The 25,648-nt window shown below is 40.9% G+C and overlaps 2 protein-coding genes across 10 annotated transcripts in view; one reads left to right on the top strand and one right to left on the bottom strand.

Annotated features, from left to right (window-relative positions):
* The window catches only part of SVOPL (SVOP like), a 49,571-nt gene extending 42,588 nt beyond the window's left edge, over window positions 1-6,983 (top strand). For 3 of the 4 annotated variants that reach the window (XR_012156089.2, XR_012156086.2, XR_012156090.2), the window contains one exon: window positions 5,069-6,983. The gene's annotated coding sequence lies outside the window, so the exon portion shown is untranslated. Of the gene's footprint in view, window positions 1-2,667; window positions 2,736-5,068 lie in introns of those variants that run through there. The other variant, XR_012156087.2, reaches the window with a different exon arrangement.
* TRIM24 (tripartite motif containing 24) overlaps window positions 1-25,648 on the bottom strand; it is a 138,125-nt gene that overhangs the window by 6,502 nt on the left and 105,975 nt on the right. For 4 of the 6 annotated variants that reach the window (XM_073322713.2, XM_073322719.2, XM_073322739.2 and 1 more), the window contains 8 exons: window positions 24,272-24,451; window positions 22,434-22,569; window positions 19,394-19,466; window positions 8,996-9,164; window positions 8,033-8,346; window positions 5,370-5,438; window positions 3,402-3,534; window positions 2,386-2,460 (listed from right to left, as the gene is read on the bottom strand). In XM_073322713.2, the coding sequence (XP_073178814.1) occupies window positions 2,386-2,460; window positions 3,402-3,534; window positions 5,370-5,438; window positions 8,033-8,346; window positions 8,996-9,164; window positions 19,394-19,466; window positions 22,434-22,569; window positions 24,272-24,451 (1,149 nt within the window). Of the gene's footprint in view, window positions 1-2,176; window positions 2,461-3,401; window positions 3,535-5,369; window positions 5,439-8,032; window positions 8,347-8,995; window positions 9,165-19,393; window positions 19,467-22,433; window positions 22,570-24,271; window positions 24,452-25,648 lie in introns of all 6 variants that reach the window. The other 2 variants (XR_012156085.2, XM_073322728.2) reach the window with 2 other exon arrangements.

Here is a 25,648-nt window from a genome sequence, read left to right as displayed (position 1 = left end):
CTGGGCTGATGGTAGAGCAGGGGGGAGCTGGACTCAGGGAGGAGTGGAAATGGGGGAGAGTGAGGCTCTTTCCCCACCCCCCATGGGGGCTGTCCCAGGCCCCGCCAGTGCGCACCCCCGAATGTTCCTCTGTGCCCCCCAGTGGGATGCGCCCCACAGTTTGGGGACAACTGTCTTAATATATGGGGTCCAACTGTACAGGAGATTTACAAATTTAAGATAGCTTTTCTGAAACTCATGTCATGGTTTTGAACTCCTGTATCTGACAACCTGCTCAGGCAAGAACTAAAGTGCACTCAAGGTGCGTGGGGTGATTTCCCTGCTATCCAATAGAATAGAACCTGTATTTCAAATTCTGATGGTTCACAAGATATTGGACCTAAAAACCTGTGACTGATCTAGGTTGAGTAGTGTAAGGACTCTGCCTCAGGAGGAAGAGCAAATATTTTTGAGGCAGAGGTTTTTTATTTTTTAATACAGTAACTGATAGAAAGCAGCTCAAAGCGTTGGAATGTTAGAAGCAGTCTGGAGTGAAATCAGTGGGCAAAATGCAGCTGAGGCTCTCAAAAATAAAGAAATGTAATGTATCGTATAGCTACTGCCATGTATGCAGGGCACATTTTTGTTTAAAAAAAATGAGTTTTCAAAACTATTTTTCAAAGGGATTTAAACCTCAGTGTTCTACAGTAGAAGTACTCAGTAATATTTTACATCTTTATGCATCTCTTCATCTCCTCCTTTTTAAATATTGATTTTAAACAAAATCAGAAATTTAACTCCAAAAATGAGTCACTGTTTCAATATCGCCACAATAAAAGGGTAAGTTTCCTTTCACTTAGATCTGCCATTTTACGGATACATCAGTGCTTAGCTATAATAGCAATAGGCACCATAGATGAACCGCAGATAGCTGCAGTTTTAGAACAGAGGAAATACAGCACAATATTTGACTAGATGAAAAAGTGGTTCATGTAACTTCACTTTAAAAAAAATTAACTTGCCTTACAGCAACATGAAGTGTTCCAAAGATGCATTTCCTTTGTCAAACTGAAATAAATTATCAGATTAGCAGCTTCCTGTGTGTGTTTAATAAAACATCTGACACTTTAAAAAGAAGATAGAGGGTACTTAAGGCATGAAGGTGCAAATTTTAAAAGATGTAATTTTGTATGCTCCTGCCTGGCTCCTATGCACAAACAATGAGCGAATCCTGACTTGCATGTCAGCAGGAGATGTGGATAAAATTCGGTCTTTAAAAATTTTTTCTTTAATCTGTGTGTAATTTTTCTCTCTCTGCAATTAGATGCAACAATTAGAACAGCTAATTTATTTCACATTCCAGATTCTTATTTATGAACCAGAAGCCATTCTTTTCTCCCCATCCACCAACAATCTAGGCAGATCTGTGAAGAATTTTAAGATGTAGTCCAAGTTGTGGAGTTAAAGTATGTGCTTGTACTACTGACATTACAGAAAGAGAGACTTCTCTTAAGGCTCAACTATACTTACAACGGTGCAGCTATAGCGTTTAGTGAAGACTTTACCTATGCTGATGGGAGAGCTTCTCCTATTGGTGTAGGTACTCCACCTTCCCACAAGGCGATAGTTATGTCATAGAATCATAGAATATCAGGGTTGGAAGGGATCTCAGGAGGTCATCTAGTCCAACCCCCTGCTCAAAGCAGGACCAAGCCCCAGATCCCTAAATGGACCCCTCAAGGATTGAACTCACAACCCTGGGTTTAGCAGGCCAATGCTCAAACCACTGAGCTATCCCTCCCCCCTGGATAGGAAGGTTTCATGTCAACGGTAGAAGCCTTCCTATCCACATAGTGCTGTCTGCACTGGGGATTAGGTTGACATAACTATATCACTCGGGTGTGGAAAATACTGGCATACATTGGTAGCGTAGATCAAGCCTCTCCTTCCATTTTGAGTTCACACAAATAAATGCTTCACTGCTGTTAAATGTAAATAGCACCATTCATTATGCAATTCAACGATGTGCCAACTACCACTGATTTCAATAGAATGCAGCAACACTCAAGATGAAGTGGGAAAACCAGAAGTCAAGGGTTAAGTCATGTTTCATGCATAAAACACATGATTTTTAAGATGTAGCGTACACTTTATAGTAAAGTTTGTTAATTTACTGCAATTGGTAACTAAGTCTCACCTTAATCTCTGCTCGGATTCAGTGAGCACAGAAATTCCATGCATCTAGTATCAACCTTTTACCGCTATCCTACATTTTGATATTTGTTACATTAAATATCTGGAGTAGATTACTCTTCTGATGATGGATTTGTTACCAGTAACGCCCACAGAAGTGCTGGTGCCAAGTGCTCTGACTCTTTTATAAGGCAAAAATGACAATGTACATACTGTAGGAGGAACTGGATCTTGAAAAGCCAGGCTCATTTCATGGCAGTAGAGGTACAGCAGGAGCCTTTCACACTTCTGTATATAGGGAAAGAAAGAATGCCTGTGTATTAGAGAATGCTGCGATTTTACCTTTAATAATTTATTATGCTAAAAAATTCAGGCAGATGTTTAATACTTCCCTGCCCCCCCAAAACAAAATCAAGCACATCTGAAAATTTCAGACAGTCAGTAAAAGCAAGTCAATCATCATTACCAAGAAGCCTAATTGTGTTTTTTCCACAGCGCCATCCAAGAGAGTGCCCCCCTGGCTGCAGTTCTGCCTAGAGTGTCTGGTGCTGCAAAGACTGCAGGGTGAGAAGCACACCTCAGTTCTAGTTCTCCTTATAGTAGGAGCCTCCATTTTATACCTATAGACTAAAGCTAGAGTGCAGAAATCCCCTTAGAACCCAACATTAACTAAAATTACTAATCTCCTAATACTGGGTAAAATACAAAAACCAAGAGGCTCTGGGAAACAATTTTCCCAGAACATTAGGTCAAAGAGACTGAGCCCAGGTTTCTGTTCGGCACACTGCCACAGTTGGAAGGAACAGAGGTGGCTTTTATAGCTTCACCTCTAATATTCAGAGCCACAAAGGGAGAACACAACATGCAGACCCTGCTCCAGAGGCTGCTACTAATGCAACTGCGACACCAGAGCACCTCCCAATATTGGGGATATGCAGCGGCCCGCCAAAAAATATTTTAGACTTCATAGTGCTCTATGAATGAAAAAGAGCCTTCAGAATAGGCCTGTTCCAGGTGTGGGAAACCAAGGCAAAGATATTTAACATCTTACTCAAGACAACTGAAGAGCACTCAGTGATTCTTGGTTATATTTTAAATGTACGGCCAAGTTCTCAGAGCTGTTTAGAAATCCTCCAGTGAACTCTTATTACTACCACCAAATATATAAAAAGCAGCATTTACAAAACGACTGGACAAGCAGACTGGTTGAATGAACAACGTATCCTCACCCGCCGATCTATTGGTGCCAATCCCATATAACTTTCTAGTTTTCTTTTTTCAGAGCTCTGATTGGGATTATCACAATCATATTCTACTTCCGGCTTCGACAAGTCCCGACAGAACGTGCAAATCCACTCTCCTCTAAACAAGGGGAAAACAGATATATTACTCCGGGCACCTGCTAAAGTTTCATGGTCTTCAACAGAGGGTTTCCAAATGCCTTTGGACAAGTTGTTCATTTCTATTTTCTTTTTGCACTGTGTCAATTTTTTTGCAACCACCAAAAGGAGGGATAATGATGGAAAAGGACATCTCTTTGGAAGAAAAGCTCACTCATTCCTGAAATTTTTGGAATAGTTTTACACCAAAAAATAGCATCTATTTCCACTAGTTTTGAAACCATTCATATGGGTTGACAGATTAAATTCAAATTTTAACAGCAGGTGCAGTTGCTGGTTAGGAGGCAATTTGAAGAAAAAAGTACAAGAGAAAAGGAGAAAAAATTAAAATTTTGGGATGAAAAATGGAACAGAATAGGCAGAGTGCAAAACAAATTCAGAAACCACAAAAATGGAGCAACGGAGAGGTTGGGACCTGTGGGAAGTATATTTTCTCATTAGAAGTTAGCCTATAGGCTATAGTTTTCTATTCTTAACAAAATAACTTTTCAGCTTTTTTTTCCCCTCATCTCAGTTATTCTTGAGAGAAAACTCTAAATGGCAGGGGAATAATGGTTCACAAACTACTTTTGCTAACTACCCTTCCCCCCCTACCATTAGTTATGCCCTCAAATACTTGAGCAATCCTAGTGAATGTTTGTGGTTTAGTAAAATTCTTTACAGAGACACCTGCATCTTCACAGATAACTACAATATGGCTGAATTGTATTAACTTGCTTACAAGAATGAATAAAGACAGAATTCAGCTATGATTGATTGTGAAAAGTACAGTATTAATGTGCATGTATGTACCACATATCTGATCTAATAATATAAACATGACCTCCGGCATTGGGGTTAGTTTCAGGAGCAAGTTAAAATTACTTTTGACAGTGAAACTTGTTAAAGCCTACATCAGAACTACAAGTCCTCCAGAAAAACAGATATACATCCTGTTAGGATAATTAAAAGATTTCTAGTTTCTCCTAGGCTAGCCTGAGCCTGGAAGGTAATGAGTGACTAACTCTTTTGAAGGCAAATGTCAGTTTGTTTGCTTTTATTTTGAGAATTAACAACTACTTATATTTTAGTAACACCTAACCACCTGTAACAGAGGGAGCCTGTGCTAGGTGCAGTACGGAGGTATATCTGAGTCTCGGCCCATCTCTGAGACAACAAGAAACATTTGAAGGATGGAGGAAGGAGATATTCAAATACATACAAATCATGGCAGAAATGGATCCTGAGCACAAGAGAATAGTAGCCTTAAGGATCAGTATGGGGAAGATGTTCCATTCACTGAAGAAAGCATAAATAAATGTATTGAAGGCGTGAAAAAAAAAAAAAATCAAGCCTGGCATTGTTGGTAGAGTAAAAAAAAGTCTGGTGCTGAGGGATGGAGTTTTAAGACCCATAAGGTCTAAGAGTAACTCGCTGATATACTGCATAGTGTATATACAGGTAACATATGAAAAATTAGAAACCTGCTAAAATTATGTTCTTAAAATGTGTGCCAGGCAGGACAAGATACTCCACCCAAGACAAAGGAATGTGTCTCCAAGGTAAATCAAGACAACTGAAAATGTATTTACATAAAAGGTAAAGAAAGCCATCAAGCTAACAAGGGGAGGAAGCAACCACCCAACTATCACTACTAGGGAAGGAACTAGCATGAAGTCTTCACCAGACCATGTGGCATCTCTTCCCAGCAAAAAAAAAAAAAAAAAAAAAAAAAAGGGGGGGAACTTTACCAGAGAATACATTTCACAGGTTCACTGGTCTATAAAGAAGGGGGAGCAAACTCAAGTTATCTTTCACCTGAAGAGACAAAGGAACCAAGCACTCTGTCCAGGACCCTTCACAGATCTCAGAGTCTGGTCAGCCATGCTGGAAAAGAGACTTTGTGAACAAGAGAGTCTAATTTGTTAAATAAGGTTTTAGCCTAAAAAGCATATTTTTACTTTTATTTGCTTGTAACCCTTTCTACCTTTATTCCTTACACTGGGTATCACTTAATCCTATGTTCTTTTGTTAAATACACTTGTTTTACTTTTACGATAAACCAATTCAGCACTGTTTGAAGGGAAGGGTGTGTTAACCCCAGTTAAGCTACCTGCCTGCAGTATACTGTCTCTTTAAAAGAGCAACAAACCTAATAACTTCTCTAAGTATTCAGTAAGAGGGCTGGACACTATAGGGCAGTGGCTCTCAACCTATTTACAATTGTGGGACGTATATGCGACCCACAGTGTATTATGTGGGCCGCATCCAATACTACCCGTATGGCCCTGAGGATGTCACATGGGCCACAGCTGTGTGTTGACTGGGCTGCAAGCGGCCCACAGGCTGCAGGTTGAGAACCACTGCTGTAGGGAGACATCTCTGGGGAAGCTGGGGTTCACTCTCTTACCCACAAGGCAAGGTTTGGACTGGCAGAGAGCTGAAGAGTTTGCTGGCAAGGCATACGAGCTTGTGTGTCCGGGAGCTGTCCTACAGCTTAGCAGCAGCAAAACTCACTTGGTGAGGCTAAGATGGGTAACACAGTAATTCACAATTCTCTGAATCCTAGCAGCTTTTCACACATATTTAGCCATGAAAAGAGTACATTAGGGACACGGTATGACAGCAGTTTTGGTGGAGTGAAGAGAACAGATGTCAGATAGAAAGGGATTCAAGACAGAGTACAAGCAGAGCAATTCAAGGCAATGGCTGTAACAGCATGTCAGAGTGAAGGGCTGCAAGTAGGAGAGGCAGTTGGAGTCCAGGGCAACTATTTTGAAGGGAACGGACCAGAAGACAGTAAGGAGCAAAAGGGGCAAAAGAGGGAATGAGGGAAGGTTGATAGGATGGGATGGGGCTGAGGGGCAGGTTTAGAGATGGGAGTTCAAGTGTGAAATCTCAGTATCGGTGACGGTACTGCTCAGAGTTAAGAGTACTGGCCACTAGTATTACTATGCACTTTACAGATTTGAGCCCCACTTGGAAACTTCTTTTTTTGCTCTTTGCCCCACTGAATAAGCTCAGCAAAAGCCACAGCCAAAGAAAAGTTGAAACTTTAGAAAGATATTTCTGGAATGTTTAGAAAATCCAATAACTGTACAATGTGACATGAAAACAGTGATATTTTCCTTTACACTGAGAGGACAACATTTAACTAATAAAAAACAGTTGTTATCCATCATATTCATACAGTCTTTCCTTATGCACAGAGGAAACAAAATTGTAGAAAGCTGTTATGGTCAGCAAAATAACAGTGCTGTATTTAAAGGAAGACAGCCCCATAGTTTGGAGATTCAAAAGGCACATATTCGATGTGCATAGACTAAGTACAGTACTTGAATATAACTGGTATTTCAAAGCCTGATGTGCTACTAGCAATCATTCTAATCAAAGCATGTAAGCAGAGCTGACCAGTGTAAGAAACTGTAAACTAAACCAGTATTTAACACTTATATCAAATCACTGAACGCTGACCATCTTATGGTAAACACATTTGTATCCTTGTTCAATACTAGCTTAAGTCTTATCCAATGCTCCTATACCAGAGTATCACAAAAATTTCATTTTTACTCTGGCAAAGCAGCTGACACCAATAATAAACTTTAGAAATACTAAGGATACGTATCTATTTTCAAACATTTATACTTAATAGAAAAATGGATTTTTAATCTTCTGATTGTTCCAACTGGGCTGAGCAAATTGCACAGTTGCCTTCCAACAAACCAATTAAGGCCTATAAAGATTAGTCTTGCTTCTTCTCAGTGCTTACTGAGGTAGTTTTAAAAATATTATGAGCAGACAGCAAGCACTGTGCCCTATGGCTGATGTGGCCCCTGTTTAGAGCTTTTTCTTTAAAAGAATTAAAAAAAAAAAAAACAACAACGGTTTGCTGTCTTAAAGGATTCTGTTTAGAATGGTGATTCTATGGCCCAATTTTGTGGCTACAGATAATAGATGGCCCAGATATAAGCAATCTTGCCAAGAAACTGCAGCATTTTATAATAGCTTTTGCAGCAGCACTAGTTCAGGTTACACAACTCAAATTTAGTTAAATCCTGGTTTTCACCGACTCAAACTTTCTTAGGGCTTGTTTACACGTACAGAGTTGCAGGGATGCAGCTGCACTGATGCAGCGACGCCGCTGCAGTGTGTCTGGTGAAGACGCTGTATGCCAATAGGCAAGAGCTCTGTCGTCAGCATGATAAAATCACCTCCCCAAGAGGAGGTAGCTATGTTGGTGGTAGAAGCTCTCCTGCCGACATAGTGCTGTCCACACCAGTGCTTATGTTGGTGTAACTTATGTTGCTCGGGGGGTGGTTTATTCACCCCCCTGAGCAACATGAATTATGCCAACATAAGCTGTAGTGTAGAGATAACCTTAGAGTTATCTTTTGGGGCAGAAACGTCCTGTACTTGGCCTCACAACCCAAAGGTGGTTTCTTCTGAGCAAAGTTTGGCAAAATTCATTTGGTCATTTTTACCTAGGAAAGTTCATCAGTGAAGGGACATGACAAGAAAGGTGGAACACTTTAGGGCATTTCTCACAACACAGGAGCTCCCCTCCATTCTGACACACTGCACACCAGTCTTCATTGGGGTCATCCTCTTTTCTGCTGTCTCCAATGTGAGGGGTACCCATCCATGCTGTCTTCCCACTGGATGTATTCTCCTGAAGTATCCCTGGTCGGTCACCTGTGCTATCTGGAGCATCTGTTCTTAAGACTGTTTTGTCAGAAGTGGTATTATGACTGCTATCCAATAGCAGTGAGGTGAGTATGCTTCTTGAAAAGTTGGTCTGTAGGAAAACGCAAAGATACATCTAGATGCCAGGCTGTCAGGTATAATTATCAATGCATAAACACATTGAAAATAAAAACATTACTTTTTTCACATGTATTGTTAGTCAGGCCCCTTATTACCTCTACACAGGAATTATCACTGTTATGGCTTCAGCCAATTTAATACAGCAAACTAGTATAACAGGACCCAAGTAGGTTAGCTCTGACATTTAAAAAACTGCTTCCAATAGAAAACTATAATAATCTTCCAGTAGCAAATAGGTCTTGCACTCCTAAAGTTGAGCATATGCATTAGTAGTAGCAAAATCTCCAAACACCATGTGAAAGAATTTACAGTATTTATAAGATTTCCCCCTACCTCCCAGATCCTCACAGACTATGGTAGTCTGATCATGTCAGTTATTTAGTCATCCCAGTTTATTAAGAAATATAACTTGTTTTGGAATCTCACTTCATCCCTTTTTAAAAAAAACAAAACAAACCCAACAACACACACCCACTAACACATTATGTGCTTCCCTTAAAGTTAACACCTAAGAGTAACGCTCTAACAGAATATTTGTAATTTATTCTATTTCCAGTAGACGAAAACACCCTCCCCAAAACCCAAACTCAGAAGAGATTCTTTATTATTGTTAATATTACATTCCGAGGCCGGGATTCTTCATCTGTTTCTTGCTTCACTATAACAATTGGGAAATCATAGTTCTCGTGGGATGTACCAGACTCCTGTTTAATCCTGATTGGCTCCAACATGACAACAGGGACTCTGTGTGTAGAATCAGCTCCTGGTGGCCTGCTGGAGGAGCCAGAGCTATAGAGGATGAGAAGAGGCAGAAAGAAGAGAAATGAAGTTGCTGGACATCATCTGCACCATTCAAGAGAGCACAGTGCTTTCAGAAAAATCACACCTCTTGTAGTGATTAAGACTCATGACCCTGGAATACTACAGTATTTTCCATTCTCTACATTTTGAGGCTACCGCACTACCCACCATAGAACAAAATCTTCAGGTTTTTTAAAATAGGATAGTAAAAGGGGGGAAATGCTAATCTAATCCTAGGACTGCAGAACTGCTCAGAGTTTTATTTTCTATAGGTCAGAGGTTTGGAATACAGCATTGGTTTGTTTAGGTCCCATGGTGAATGCACTTCTCATTAAACTCCACCCAATACAAATTTTAACAAAACCTAAAAAATAGCAGTATTTTGGGAAGTTTTTGAGAGGAGAACAGTTACATTTTTGGAGAAAGTAAGTGTCATTCCAGCAACGTCCACTCAAACACCACACACTGGACTATATCCAGTCAGGTCCTTCCCTCAGAATCAGGTTCCATGTCACTGCTTTTGTGCATAATCATAACAAAAAGAGAAAGGACATCTTAACCTTAAATTACGATGGAATTTCAATTTAATTCAAAACATAGGAGACTGCACCCTAAAGGAGAAGTTACTTACTATATACAGTAAGTGGAATTATTTGAGATGTTCTGTCCCTACGGATGCTCCACACAAGGATGTGCATTAAGTCCATGCACTCATGACCAGAGATTTTTCAGTTAACAGTGGCCACGGGTCTGCACCTGGGCTGTATGCCTCCTCGTGCCCCAGTAGGACAGCCTATAGGAAGGAGTAGATCCATGCTACTCCAGTTCCTTCTCCACTTTTGAGCATGGTAGGACTCCAATGCAGAGGGGAAAGGAGAGTAGATGGTGGAGCACCCATAGAGACCTAACACCTTGAAGAATTCCAGGTCCTGCCCAAAATAAGTAAACTCTCCATCTTTGAGTTATTGTCCCTATGGGAGCTCCATGTGAGGAAACACCCAAGCAGTACCTCAGTATGGAAGAGAGGGTTCTGAGGAGGTGGATTCAGTACAGCGTAGAATGGCTTCAAAGGCCACATTAACTCTGGAAGCAGACACTAAAGCATATTGTATTAATATAGATAGAATATATGGGTCAAAAGTGTTAAAATAACCCAACTTTAAACAATTATAAACACTGTTGGAGGTTTCTGCCATTAAAGTCTGATCCCCTAAAAGACAGAACAGGACAAGCACGCAATAGGGGAGAGAAAACAGCAGCAAAAATAAAAAAAAATGCAGGTTCTGTCTCCGGAGTTGCCTCTTACTTGCATCCTCACCGCTGGAAAAAACAGGTACAGCACAGTCTTATCAGCTACTTTCAGACTGGCAAACTTGTACCAGCATTGGGATGTTTAGGATATTTAGCTTCCTCTTTCTAGTTGTAGGCTTACAGCAGTGTTGCAAAACAAACAGCCCTGGTGAGCTAAGCCAGGCCCTTGGACAGAAAGAAAAAGGAGAGAGAAAATAAAATAAGTAAGATAGGGAAGGAAAAGTATATGTGGGGGCAGGAAACAATGTCTCTCATTCCAGGTGGTGGTTGGGATTCCGACGGAACTGGTGGTGTGGTGATGTCATCTGGCTTCCTCTCTGTGGCCTGGTCAGGATAATGAAGGCCCAGAGCTCCCAGAGAAGGTGGGGGTGGCAGCCAGATGGTGAAGCTTGCTCCAGTAGCCAATTTTTCTCCCAAAGTTTCTCTGAGGACCCCAGAAGGGAAGTATGGATGGACAGTGTTCCAAATTTTCAGTTTTTACCAATTTTCAGCAATAAAGTATCACTTATTTTAATTAAAGGAGTTCAGTTTTTACTGATTTACACCCGTTTATCAATCCACTCAATTTTTAGGGGGGGGTACTTATTTTTGTTAAACACTAACTTTATGTGATTGTTGTGTCCTGAAGCTCTGAGACTAAAGCAGATCCGCAGTATAAAACACAGAACACATGCGGCGACGGTTGGAAAATCAAATTGGCTCACAAGTAGATGCTGGCCACTTATTTCTTCACATCTGTTTTAGTTTGGCACTGAATTTAAATGATCAATCCTCCACAGATAAAGATAGAGAAGGTAAAAAAAGATAAACATGGGGCAAAACCGCAAATCTATGCCTGAATATCAACAAGAAAAATCAGTGCTTAGAAATTTGCAAGAAAAGTAAAGGTGGGAGTGAAGAGGATGCATTACGCTCCAAGTACTGCAGCATTGAGGTCAAGGTCAATGCTCACACTGACAGAATAAAGAAGCATATCAAGAGCAAGCAACACAAGTAGCTTAAATAAGAAAGTGAGCTTTGGTATAAACAGTCAATATCTGGAGCTTTCACCAGGGTTTTAAATGAAAGAGGACACAGCATGAGTGTGTGCATGCTCTGTTTCGCTGGATAACCGCTGTTAATTGCAGAGGGGCCTATTGGTGACTTAGTGCAACAATACTGTCCAGCAACAAAAACCCTTCCTAATGCAAACAACCTCCCTCATAAGTATCTGAAAGAAAATGATTCTTTAGTATCTAAAACGATGGAATGAATTGATGGAAATTTGGTGTCTGGTCTGATTTTTGACAAGTCTTCTGATGCTTTGGACCGTCCGATTCTTGGCCTTTTGGTTTTTTTATTTCAAAGCGAATAAACCTGCATTATTTTGTGCCAATGGGATATTCATCCCCTCAGCTGACAGCCACTTTGTTGATGCAGCAATAACTGACATGTTTGACATGTACCAAGGGACTTGGGAAAACAGGGCCACAACTAACTTCCTGCATGGCTAAGTTTGCACGGGAGATTAAACTCAACCAGAAACCAGAATTGCTATTATTACCTGTCCTGCTCATCTGACTAACATTGAGCTGCCAGCAGCTACTGCTACAGAAGAAATGAAAGACATGAAATCTTGCATCATTGCATGTGGGGCCATTTTCAAGCACGTGAACAAGTTGAAGGCTTTGTTTTACACAGTGCGAGATGAGTGACAAGCCGACTGCCGATTACCTACTCCTTTTGTGCCACATTGGTGGATGAACTTGTACTTTGCTGCCTGTCATATAAACAACATATGGACTGTGCTAGTGCGTCTCCTGGATCATCCTGAGTTTTTTGGTTCTAAAGCAGAAACTTGGAAGAGACTGGCAAATAACCAAAATAACTGTGTACCAAGGGGATGACGTTCATTGCTGAAAACTTGGAATCACTGTGTGACACAGAAAACTCTGGAGTTACTCCAACTACTGACAACACATTTGCCCCTACAGATGTTTACTAGATCCTGACAGCCAAAATCTCAGAATGGAGCACAAAAGCTGCAGAAGAAACAGCATGAAAACCCAGATGTTTCTGGAAATCCTTGCAACACGAGAACGTCAAAAAAAGAGTTCAAAACCTTCAACACAATGCTCAGCAAGGAATGGGAAACCCAAAGTGTTTGGTGCTGAAGACTCGTTTTGGAATGTCATCCAGGTGTTACACCTCCTTCCTTAAGGTGAATTTTGCAGCAGATTATGGCCATTATGCCAGACTGTTTCCACCATTTGCCACTAAAGATGAAACTTCAAGTCTGAAAGGGGAAATTTACAATTTACCTGAGCATACCTAACCCTGGCTATTTGAAACTCAGTGTGCTGGCTTTTTGGAACAGTCATCAAGACACACTTCCCAACATCAGCGAAGTGGCATGGCAAGCTTTGATTGTACCCCCTGGATCTATTGGTGCAGAGTGCTTATTTTCAAAGTTGGACTACCTCAAAGACAGCACAAGGGGCTCAAAATGAGTGTGGATACTTGGAAGAAAGTTATGCGAGTGTACACAAACCAGGATTTCTTGAAAAGCTATTAGCTCTGACAGAGACCAAAAAATACCTTTGTACATAAAAAAGTTTCAGTTGCACTGTAGTAAAATGTGTATATTATGAACTTTTTTTGTTTTTCTTTTTTCTTGCTTTTTATTCTTTTTTTTAAAACCGATTTTATCCTGGTTTTAATGTTTGGAAAATAAACACTGAAAAATTCCTGGATTTCTTTCCTTTTTACAAATAAAAACTGAAATCGTGGAACACTATGGATAGGATAACCCATTCTCCTCCTCATTTTGCCCACTAATCAGGCCTAGTTTTCGACACATCAATTTTGGTCCATAGAAAACAAGTATGGAACTGAAAATCTAAGGATGATCTTAACACAGTCCTTAATTTGGAATCTCACTTTTGCACCTTTTCCCTTCAACTTTTGTTATAAGTTATTGTGACATCTTATGAACTTAAACTCTTTTTTTTTTCCATTTGAGCTCACATTTAGAGTAAGTTTGTAGGTCCATACATCATGTTCTGAGAACGTGTGAACAGAAGACCAGGTGGCTGTCTTACAAATGTTCTTGATGGGTACCTTTCTGAGGAATACTATGGAAATGGATTGAGCCCTAGTGGAATGAGCAGTGACTTTAAGAGGGCGTGTATCCCAGAGGACTCATAGCATGTCAAAATACACCCCAAAACCCATTTAGATATTCTGAATAGAAATAGAATGATCCCTCATCCTCTCAGCAAAGGAAATGAAGAATCTAAGGAAAACCCTAAAGGGCTTAATCTGGTGAAGGTAGAAGGCCAGCGTTGTTCTTTTCTATAGGCTATAGAGACTGGATTATTCCCTGGAAAGGTAAGGCTTGGGGTAAAATAACTGGCAATTGAATATCCTGACTGATTTGGACTTCTAATGACACTCTAGGGAAGAAACAAGAATGGGAATGCAACGTAGCTTTGTCTGGATAAAACACTGTATATGGTGGGTCAGCCATGAGGGCTTCCAGTTCCCCAGCCATTCTGGGCAAAGTCATTGCCACAAAAAATGAAAACTTGACGGACAGATGCAGGAACAAGCAAGTTGCCTTGGGCTCAAAAGTGGGCCCTCTTAATGTGTTAAATGGCAAATGGAGGTCCCTTGGTAGAGCAGGGTCCTACACTGAAGGAAACTGATTAAGGAAGCTGTTAAGAAATTTCACAGACTCCGATTCCAAGGCCAGAAGGGACCTTTGTGTTAATTTAGTCTGACCTCCTCCTGAATAATACAGGCCACTGAACTTTTCCAAAATAATTCCTAAAGCAGATCTTTTAGAAAAGCATGCAATCTTGATTTTAAAATTCTCAATGAAGGAGAATCCACCACAACCCTTGGTAAATTTTTCCAGTGGTTAATTACTATTAAAAATGTATTAATTCCAGTTTGAATTTGTCTAGCTTCAACTTCCAGACATTGGATTGTGTTATTCTTTTTTCTACTAGATTGATTAGCCCTAGATTGAAATATTTGTTCCCATGTAGGTACTTATAGACTATAAATCAACTCACACAATAACCATCTCTTTGTCAAGCTAAATAGATTGAGCTCCTTGAGTCTATCACTATAAAACATGTTTTCCAACCCTGTAATCATTCTTGTAGCTCTTCTCTGAACTCTCTCCAATTTACCAATATTCTTCTTGAATTGTCAACACCAGAAGTGGACAATACTCCAGCAGTGGGTGCACCAGTGCTAAACGGAGGTAAAAAAACCTCTATTCCTATTTGAGGTTCCCTTGTTTATACATCCCAGGATTGCATTAGTTCTATAGGTCACAATCACACGGGGACCTCATCTTCCTGGCAGCTCCAGTGGGCTTGGGCTGGGCAAGGGGCTCCTCTCCCCCGGCAAGTCTGGGGCAGGTCTGCGCTAGGGCTGGCGGGGACAGGCGCTCTCTCCGCCGCAGCAGGTCTGGGGGAGAAGCATCTCTCATCAGGCGTGCGGCTTAATAGGCAGCTGCGTAGCCACACAGCTTAGAGGGGACTTAGACCACAACCTCCAAATCTTTCAGAGTTACTGCTCCCCAGGATAGTGTTCCCCCTCATGCAAGGACAGAACTACATTCTTTGTTCCTAGATGTATACATTTATATTTAGCTACGTTAAAACACATTGTTTGCTTGCATCCAGTTTACCAAGAAATCCAAATTCCTCTGAATCAGTGACCTGTCCTCTTCATGAATTACACACCTACTCAATTATTGGGCCATCTGCAAACCTTATCAGTGATGATTTTATGTTTTCTTCCACATCATTGATAAAATTGTTAAATAGCATAGTACCAAGAACCGATCCCTGTGGAACCCCACTGAAAACACATCCGCTCAATGACTATTCCCCATTTACAATTACATTGAGACTTATCAGTTAGCCAGTTTTTAATCAAGTTAATGTGTGTCAAGTTAAATTTATATTGGTCTAGTTATTTAATCAAAATGTCATGGTTGTAGGATGTGCGAAGAATTAAGCCTTGTCTACACTACAGGGGAAATTCAATCTAAGCTACGCAATTTGAGTTACCTGAATAGCGTAACTCAAATAGACGTAGCTTAGATCTACTTACCGTGGGGTCCACACTACGCGATGTCATCAACTCCACCCAGTCTTCTTGATCCGGTAGAGTACAGGAGTCGATGGGAGAGTGATCTGCAGTCAATTTAGTGGGTCTTCACTAGACAAGTGCTGAAAATCCTTCATTTGGAAAGTGGAATGCTGTGGTAGCAACTAAGTGACCACTGACAGAGCTCTGGGACAAACCCAGCAGATTTTAGATTCAGACGGTAATAGAGAATGAACATAAGGGAAGATTTGGAAGGAGATATGGGGGTTTGGGCGCATCAAATCTGGCAATATTTCCACTTCTGCAGGTACCAGTGATAGGCCTGCTCATTCTGGAGAGACCTGGTGATGTCAGACTGTGCCAGGTGAGATGGTTTCTTCAAAGACTCCATATTCTTCGAGGAGTTCTTCCATTTAGGGAAGTCCAACAACAGTACCAACATCTTAGCACTATGCCCAGTGGGAGACTCACTGATAGCTACACCAGGACATGAGGTCTCCCTAATCCCAGGTCCAAATGAAGACTTTTCTCTCTCCTCTTAGTCTATCGGGGAGTGAGGTCTCTTATGTTTGGCAGTCTTCTGAGAGACCAAATCTAGCTCCTGGTTTCTGGAATTCAGAGCAGAGCACATGAAGTCTCTGGAGTACTCTGTGGGGCTGAATCTGATGTACAAAATGGGAAGTTGGATCCCGCAGGTCTAAGGGAGCACTCCATGAGGAGCAGTTTTAAATAGTCTTCCCTCAGTTTACAAGATCTGCTCTTGAATCCTGCATCTGGACAGGATCTGGGCTTCTGCAAGGGAGTGGAGGCAGCTCGCATTTCCATCACTGAGGGGAAGGACCTGTGGCAGGTCTAGCAAGGCTTGAATCCTAGGGCCTTGGGGCATAACCTGCTAAGCAAGCCACTGGCCAAGACGACCTGAGGACAAAAGGACCTGACCTTAAACAAAAAAAAAGGAGTGTGGCACAGGAAGGGGAGGGACAGAATAGAAGCACAAACCCTGCTAAGAAACAAAAACTAAAAGAAGCTACTAAGAATATAAAGAAGCAACTGCCTCAGCTAGATAGCAGACACTACACAACTCCATGTTGAGCTATGGGCAACTGAGAAGGTATTGGAGTGGTGCAGGTCCGCTCCTTCCTACATGCCCTCATACCCGAGTACACAGAGGCATCGACCTGCAGACACTGCTAACAGAAAAGTCTCTGGTCAAGAGCATACAGGTGCATGCACATCACATGGAGCTCCTACAGGGACAATCTCTTGAACTAAAACTTATTTATTTTGTGAGAGTAGATTTTGCAGATATCTAATGTAGTTCAAAATTTATGTATAAATAAAACTTTTAACTTGGACCTCATAAGAATATACGGACCCTTCATGACTTTTACTATATAAATAAAACAACAAGAAATATTCTGTTAAAAGTATCTGAACTTCCACTTCCAGCAGCACGAACATATTCTCTGCTTTTTCTCAACATGAAAAATTAACTCTATATTAATTGTATGCCCTGATTTACTGGAACACATTAACAGACCTGCTCTTCAGACAGCATTGTCTAACTATTTGTTCATGAATATTCCATCATTTCTAAGGCTGTCAAGCAATTTAAAAAATTAAATCGCAATTAATCACACTGTTAAATAACAGAATACCATTTATTTAAATATTTTTGGATGTTTTCTACATTTTTAAATATATTGATTTCAATTACAACACAGAATACAAGTGTACAGTGCTCACTTTATATTTATTTTTTATTACAAGTATTTGCACTGTAAAAAAAATTAGTATTTTTCAATTCACCTAATACAAGTACTGTAGTGCAATCTCTTTATCGTGAAAGTTGAACTTACAAATCTAGAATTATGTACAAAAAAAAACTGCATTCAAAAATAAAACACTGTAAAATTTTAGTGCCTGCAAGTCCACTCAGTCCTACTTCTTGTTCAACAAATCACTCAGACAAACAAGTTTAACATTTGCAGGAGATAATGCTGCCCGCTTCTTGTTTACAATGTCACCTGAAAATGAGAACAGGCATCCTCATGGCACTGTTGTAGCTGGCATTGCAAGACATTTACATGTCAAATGCGCTGATATGTCCCTCCATGCTTCAACCACCATTCCAGGGGACATGCATCCATGCTGACGACAGGTTCTGACCGATAACAATCCAAAGCAGTGCAGACCAACACATGTTCATTTTCATTATTTGAGTCAAGATGCCACCAGCAGACAGATTTTCTTTTTTGGTGGTTCAGGTTCTGTAGTTTCCTCAGAGTGTTGATCTTTTAAGACTTTTTAAAAGCATGCGCTACACCTCGTCCCTCTCAGATTTTGGAAGGCACTTCAGATTCTTAAACCTTGGGCCGAGTGCTAAAGCTATATTTTGAAATCTCACATTGGTACCTTCTTTGCGTTTTGTCAAATCTGCAGTGAAAGTGTTCTTACAATGAACAATGTGCTGGGTCATCATCCACGACTACTATAACATGAAATATATGGCAGAATGCGGGTAAAACAGAGCAGGGGACATACAATTCTCCCCCCTAAGGAGTTCGCTCACAAATTTAATTAACGCCTTTTTTTTTAATCAAGCGTCATCATCATGGAAGCATGTCCTCTGGAATGGTGGCCAAAGAACAAAGGGACATACAAACGTTTAGCATATCTGGCATGTAAATACCTTGCAATGCCAGCTACAAAAAATGCCATGCAAATGTCTGTTCTCACTTTCTGGTGACACTGTAAATAAGAAGAGGGCAACATTATCTCCTGTTAATGTAAACAAACTTGTTTGTCTTAGCGATTGGCAGAACAAGAAGTAAGACTGAGTGGACTTGTAGGCTCTGAAGTTTTACACAGTTTTGTTTTTGAGTGCAGTTATGTAACAAAAAAAATCTACATTTGTAAGTTGCACTTTCAGAACAAAGACTGCACTACAGTACTTGTATGAGGTGAACTGAAAAATACTATTTCTTTTATCATTTTTACAGTGCAAAAATCTGTAATAAAATTATATATAATTTGATTTCAATTACAACACAGAATAATAATATATGTGAAAATTGTAGAAAACATTCAAAATATTTAATAAATTTCAGTTGTTATCCGATGAAGTGAGCTGTAGCTCACGAAAGCTTATGCTCAAATAAATTGGTTAGTCTCTAAGGTGCCACAAGTACTCCTTTTCTTTTTGCAAATGCAGACTAACACGGCTGTTACTTTGAAACCAGTTGTTATTCTATAGTTTAACAGTGCAATTAAAACTGCAATTAATTAACTGCAATTAATTGACAGCCCTAATCATTTCTTTATTTTTGTGTCTCAAAATATCTAGTACTCACTTAACTGACCGCATCATGGTTAAAGCTTCCTATTTATAATCCTCTCTATAAAGCTGATTCCTCAAATCTGAAGTTACTTATGGTTCAGTGAGGATTTTCTGCTTCAGACTTTAAAAGAAACAGTTGTGTAACTGTCATGAACTTTACACCATTATTTACAGTACACGGTTATCAAAACATCTGATCAAGCTGTCAATCTCACAGCTACCATATGTTTAACACATTACAAGTCTTTAATGTGCCATTAAAAATTAGATATGAAATTAGAACTAAATTTTAGGCCTTGAAGAGTATTACAATAAAGCCATCAGAAATGCTCTCTCAGACGAAATAACATGGCAAACCTCGACATAGATTACTGGTGAAAGCTTCTGTCAACTGCGGTCACATGCATATAGTGTCCTTTGAGATTGAAGCTATGTTTTTTTCAACTGGTCTGCTTACCTGCCTCTGCTTCCAACACTGGAGGCACTGGGTGAGCGAATTGGAGGGTGGACACTGGTCATAGTTACTGGTCCTAAAAAACAGGTTAAATTAGAAAAAAACCAACCAGGTTTGTTCATACAAGAAGTCTTGCATTTAATTTTCTGTCAGAGAAGTACATAGAGATTTGTGTATAAGTATTCATTTTGATCTCTTGATATTGATTGTTCAGACCACCCTACACATTCTATTTGTAAAACAGACCAGAATATGCTTCTTCCTCACCTCTACTGTGACTTTGGTCATTCTTTACTCATTTAACCCAAGTCTAGAAAAGAATGAGACATCTTATCCTGCACATTTCCAATCCAGAGTATTTGTTCACTCTTTTTATTTAAAAAGTATTAGAGAAGGCAAAATAATGAAATTCAGAGAGAGTGAATATGCACGCACTTACTGACAGATGGAAAAATCACCACCCGCTAAGTGGCAAAAAGAATTATTTTACTGCTGTAGGTATGTTCATTGGAAAGATATGCTTCACAAGCAGCAAATACATAGCTGTAATACAGGAATGTATAAAGTGCTAATTTAACTAACTACTGGAACTAGGAAAGGAGTAACCTCAGGAAGTCTGACATTTTGCGATGTTCACAGCTTCTGCACTGTATTTGTGTTCTTTCAACCCACAACTAAACACTTCTCCGTCTGATATCACAATAGCAGAGTTCCCTCTCTAACCACAACCTCATCTTCCATCTGTCCTCTGCTCTTATACCTCTGACCTCCAATCTAACTTCCATGACTTCAGCATTCCCAGACCACTCTGCTGTAGGACTCAGCTGTCAGTGGCTCAACTCAATTCTCTCCATCATACTGTACTCCTTCACCTGTCTCTCGCACAGTAAAATCCATTCCACTAACCCAATTTCCTCTTCCTCCACTCATGAGCACCCCTGAAGAAAGTCCCAGAGGCAAGAACCTCCTCCGTAACAAACTTATACTCCCCTCCTGCAATTTCCTCACCTTTCTCCTTAACCTCACAGTCCCATTAGGTACCTTTACCACACAATATAACACATTATGATATTCCTCATCCTAGATCCTACCTTGTACAACTACCACCTCATGTCCCTCTCCCTGACTTGGATCTTAATCCTCCTACCACCACAACTCAGGTTTCCAGCTTCCCCACTCCACTGTAATTGCTTTAACTTAAGTTAATTGTCTTTAACTACCTCTTCATGGTCAAACCTTGGTGTTTCTACTCTATCCTCATCCTCCTCAACCTTTCAGCCATCTCAGATAGCTGATCATACTCCATCTTCTTAAATTGTTACCTTCCCATTGTTTTCACAACTCTGTACTCTTAGTTTTCCCATCTCTATAGTCATTCATTCAGCCTTTCAATGGCTGAACCTCCTTCTCTTTTCCTCCACTAGTTTCCAGGCCACTAACAGACCACTTTTATTTTCTCTCTCTACATCTTTTCCTCATCTACTCATATGATGCAACAATTTTCTCTGCACAGTTGACTACAAAATTTCTCTCTCCACCCAATTCTTCATTAGTTCGTTGCTCTGACCTTTCTGATTCCCTTGCCATCAACGAAAGCAAAACATAGCCCAAACCAAATTCTGTCTCCCCTTACAAGTCCTCCATGCTACTTAACTCTCTCTGTCACAGTAGACATCATCACCATTATACCTATCACTCAGGCTTGTAACTTGGTTACCAACTTTGACTCCATTCTCTGCCTAGAGCTTCACATCACAGCTATCTAAATCTTGTGGCTCACATGCTCAGGGTCTAACTGATCTCCATATGGGGGGTTGAGATGAAATTTTCGTCTCAGTTTGGCAGTGACTGTGGAGAGGTGAGGGGTTCGCCTTCCTCTGCAGTGTATGGGTACAGGTCACTTACCAGGATTATCTGGGTATATCAGTTACCTGTTAGTATGGGGGGCCTGGGTATTGATGTAATTCTGTCCCTCCTGTTCTCTCCTTGTGGCACTTAATAGCAAAGTTGCCTATGGGCTGTAATACTTTGGTATAATTTCAGTTGTTGGGTTTAGTGTGCGAGTGCTGAATGGTCATGGTGGCCTGTGATACACAGGAGGTCAGACTAGATCTGATCTTTTAATCTCTGACCACAAAGATAAAACTCTTAGTTAGGCCCTCATCTCCCATTTGATCAATGCCAGCCTTCTCCCTTGCCCTGAATTTGTCAGTATGTCGTAATAAGCTAGAAGGCATGATGATAATAATACATTAAGTCAGAGATGGGCAAAATACAGCCCACAGGCCATATCTGGCCCACGGGACTGTGCTGCCCGGCCCCTGAGCTCCCGAACGGGGAGGCTAGCCCCTGGCCCCTCCCCGCAGCCACGCCAGCAGCGCAGTTTGTGCCCGTCCACCTCCCTGGCTTTCCAGTAAGCCTGTCCCGCTGTTCTGAGTGGCATGGTAAGGGGGCAGAGGGAGGGGGGTTGGATAAGGGGCAGGAGGTCCCAGAGGGCAGACAGGGGGCGGTTGGATGGAGCGGAGGTTCGGGGGCAGGGGAGCAGTCAGGAGACAGGGAGCAGGGGCGGTTGGATAGGGGGTGAGGTCCTGGGGGGGGGGCAGTTAGGGATGGGGGTCCTGGGAGGGGGCGGTAAGGGGACAAGGAGTGGAGGGGGGTTGGATGGCTCAGGGGTCCCGGGGGGGCCTGTCAGGGGGTGGGGCAGTCAGGGGACAGGGAGCAGGAGGGGTTGGATGGGGGTGGGGGTGGTTAGGGGCGGTCAGGGAACAAGAAGTGGGAGGGGTGGTTGGATAGGTCGGGCGTTCTGAAGGACGTTGTCAGGGGGCAGGAAGTGGGAGAGGGCAGCTAGAGGGCAGGGGACAGGCTGTTTGCGGAGACAGAGCCTTCCTTACCTGGCCCTCCATATTATTTCGCAACCCAGATGTGGCCCTCGGGCCAAAAAGTTTGCCCACCCCTGCATTAAGTTGATAAATGGGAACTCAGATCAGGGAGTAAAGTGCTAGATTCCCCACCACACCATTTAAAATCAGGTTAATCACCATACCCAAGAGGCCCGGAGATGGCACTGATGAATTTGGTGACTGGACGGTTCTGTTTGAAGGGGGTTTTGGCTGGCTCTGCTCCACAATACCATCTTTCCTTACAATGTTATCCAGTGTAATGTTTCCCGAACACTCAATCTAAAAGACGCAAGAAGGGAGGTTATTGTTAAGACAAAAATACTGTGATCAATATAGACACCTTATCTTAGTTTGCACTTCCACACCCTCTTTCAACATGCTCATTTATTTCATTTAATTAAAAAAGAACATGCAAATATATACAATTCAAAGAATTAATTCAGGAATCACCCAATAAGCAACCCAACACATTCCACATCCTGGCCAGAGGACATGCATATTCAGTAGAAAAGGTACACAGTGTCAGCTAAGTGGTTATGTCTTTTCAGCCATGACACATGAGGACAGAAAAATGAGACACCTGTTTTAGAGCAAAACCAGTTCCAATTTATCATCCCAGCCCACTGAAATTGTCACACATGCTGCAGGATTAGAGAAATGGCCTTTGAAACACAAATACTCTAAATAAGAGCGTTTGGCTAGAAAACACAAATAACTTTAGGATCATACTTTTCTAAAGCATTCACATGGCAAGCTGCACCTTGCAAATCCACCTGTAGAGGCTGCACTGACCTTTGACACTATAGATTAGTGTGATGATATGACTACTGTGAAGTGTTCCAAAAAGCACATTACATTGTTCTTAATCACTACTAATATGGTGAGGTATCCAATAGCATGTATTCAATGATACACAAGTGAAACAGAGCTGCTGATAGTCTTGTACATGAAGAACAATGTTAAAGTACTTGTCATGGATTCAAATTACATGTTTATGATTGCAGAGTGTGATGTGTTTTGAGTGTGTTAACTAAGTATCTTAAAACAATTTTAAATGGTGGGGTATCCAGTTCTCATTACATTGTCCTATCACAATGCCTCTGCCAATGTTTTCAATTAAAAAAATAAAAGATAAAAAGGTTATCCAAGATCCGAGAGCAACTCAGAAGGACCAGGAGACAGGAGGAAGAAACAGGGATGAATAGCAAATTACCGCTGAAATGATATGAAATTTCAGTTATTCATAAACTGTTGAGACCTGTTAAAGTGCACTTTTCTTGTTTCTGACACAATGAAGTAGATCGCTTAAAGTTCAAAATATCTAATTTGGCCCTCTGATAAAGATGTAGTAATCTGAAGAGACTCTTGCTGTATTCCAGTTCAAAGTCTATTAGATAAAACACAGCAAGATTATGACACTGCTTCCCCTCCTACCACACACAAATTGTGGGAGATGAGCTCCTAACACCCATTCCCACCCATATGAAAAAAAAATACTGAATGCGCTGATGAAGAAAAATTATTTCAGCCTAGCACTGTATATTAATATCTACATGGGACAGACTTTCAATTATATAGAAACCTCAGTAATATAGTACTGAGACCCTAGATTTATAGCATGTACTATTACATGTTCTGGGTACTGATGACCAAAGCTGAGGAAACTCATTTTTTATTAGCAGCAACTGAAGAATTTGACAGATGAAGGCTAGTAGGTGTCTACATAAAAAGAGTACAATTGCGTTTTTCATTCTTACTCTTCCTGCCAGTTCTAAATCCCTTAAAGGCAGTGCCTCCAGAACAGTGCAGGAGCACTGTCTCCAGGACCATGTAGGAAAATTGAACTGTTGCTTTCTATATTGTACCAGTTTGGTAGGCAGAGAAAGAATTTCAGTGTCAAAGACCTTTCCACTGATCACCTTTTGCAAACAATTCACTTTAAAATAAAAGCTATAAACCATTGCTTGTGTGTTACTCTTACATCAGGAAGAGAAGGTAGGGTATAGGAACTACCGACTGGAGAACTCAGATCTATCATGGGTGGACCAAATGTCTTCCCATCATACCCTGCAGCACTAGTAACAGTGGGACTGGAAGGGGTGGATGTAGTGCTGCTTGCAGTTGACGGAGCAGCTGATGCTTGTCCACTGCTTATCTGCCACTAAAAAAAAACAAAACAAAAAAACAAAAAACAACAACCAGAATTCATCATTGTTCTTTGCGTGGTAGAAGACATCTATTACATACACTGACACTAACATGTTTGAACTAAGCAAGCAGCAACACAAAAGCAGAATGAGTTGAAGTTAGAACTGAAATTCATATTTGCTTTGTAGCCTCAAATCATGACTCACTAGAAATGGGAAAAAAGAGAAATAAGAGGTAGGACAAATGTATGAGATTTTTAAAACTTAAAATTTATTTCCTGCTGATAACATGCATTAGTATTTACACGTGAGAACATGCACAATGTTGCAGAGGGACAGAATAGTTTTAGTGGAATAAATGCACTACCGACAATGGGCTGAAGGTGAAAAGCTGCTCCTGTATTTTTAGTACTGTAAACTAGGTACTGTTATTTAAGTGGACAGTGGAACGATGTTAAGGTGTTTGGTTGTTTTTTTTTAAATGATTTAAGAAGGACTTGTGAAGCAATCTTGATCTTCTCTTTGATTCAGCTCACATGACTGTGATAGCCATGGCACTATTATTCCATTTCTTAGGTCACAGATCAGTGTTTCATTCCTTCCTATGGTGGCAAGATACTCTGCTCTTTTTAAGTGTATGATCAGCCTTAAATGGTGTGTTGGTTCATTGGTATTTGCCTCATTGAGCAGCTAGAAAGTAGCTGAAGTATTCACTCTTATCCCCAGATAACTGCTGATCAGCTGGGGATTGATCACTTGCAGCAGAAGGTCCACAACTGTGGAATTTCTTTCCTCTCTTCATCTGTAAGAGTCCAGGCGTGGCAAGCTCCAGAGCCTAGTGGTAGCTAGAGCTTTTTAAGCAGGCTTTTGTCTGTTTACTGATGCAGTAGCCAGCGGGGGAAATTAGAGGGCGGGATTTTCTACTCTGTTTGTCATAGACTGCAGTGAACAGAACTTGTGTTTGTGTTAAGTTTTGCAGGCTGCCCAGAAGTCAGTGATAGATACAAAATAAACATAGCAATAAATTAAAGCAAACATTTAAACCATAATTCACTCAGGCTACATCTACACAATAGCACTTACTGGAGCACAGCTGTACTGATGTAGCTGCGCTGCTGTAGCGCTTGGGGTGATGATGCTCTAAGCAAGCGGAGGGCAACCTGCGGCCCGTGAGGGAAGCAGCGGCCAGCACATCCCTATGGCCTACGCCA

The sequence above is a fragment of the Lepidochelys kempii genome, chromosome 1 (assembly GCF_965140285.1).
Source record: "Lepidochelys kempii isolate rLepKem1 chromosome 1, rLepKem1.hap1, whole genome shotgun sequence".
In the NCBI taxonomy this organism is placed as follows: domain Eukaryota; kingdom Metazoa; phylum Chordata; order Testudines; family Cheloniidae; genus Lepidochelys; species Lepidochelys kempii.
The sequence above is the reverse complement of the archived record's forward strand: the minus strand, read 5'-3'. Positions and strand labels throughout refer to the sequence as shown.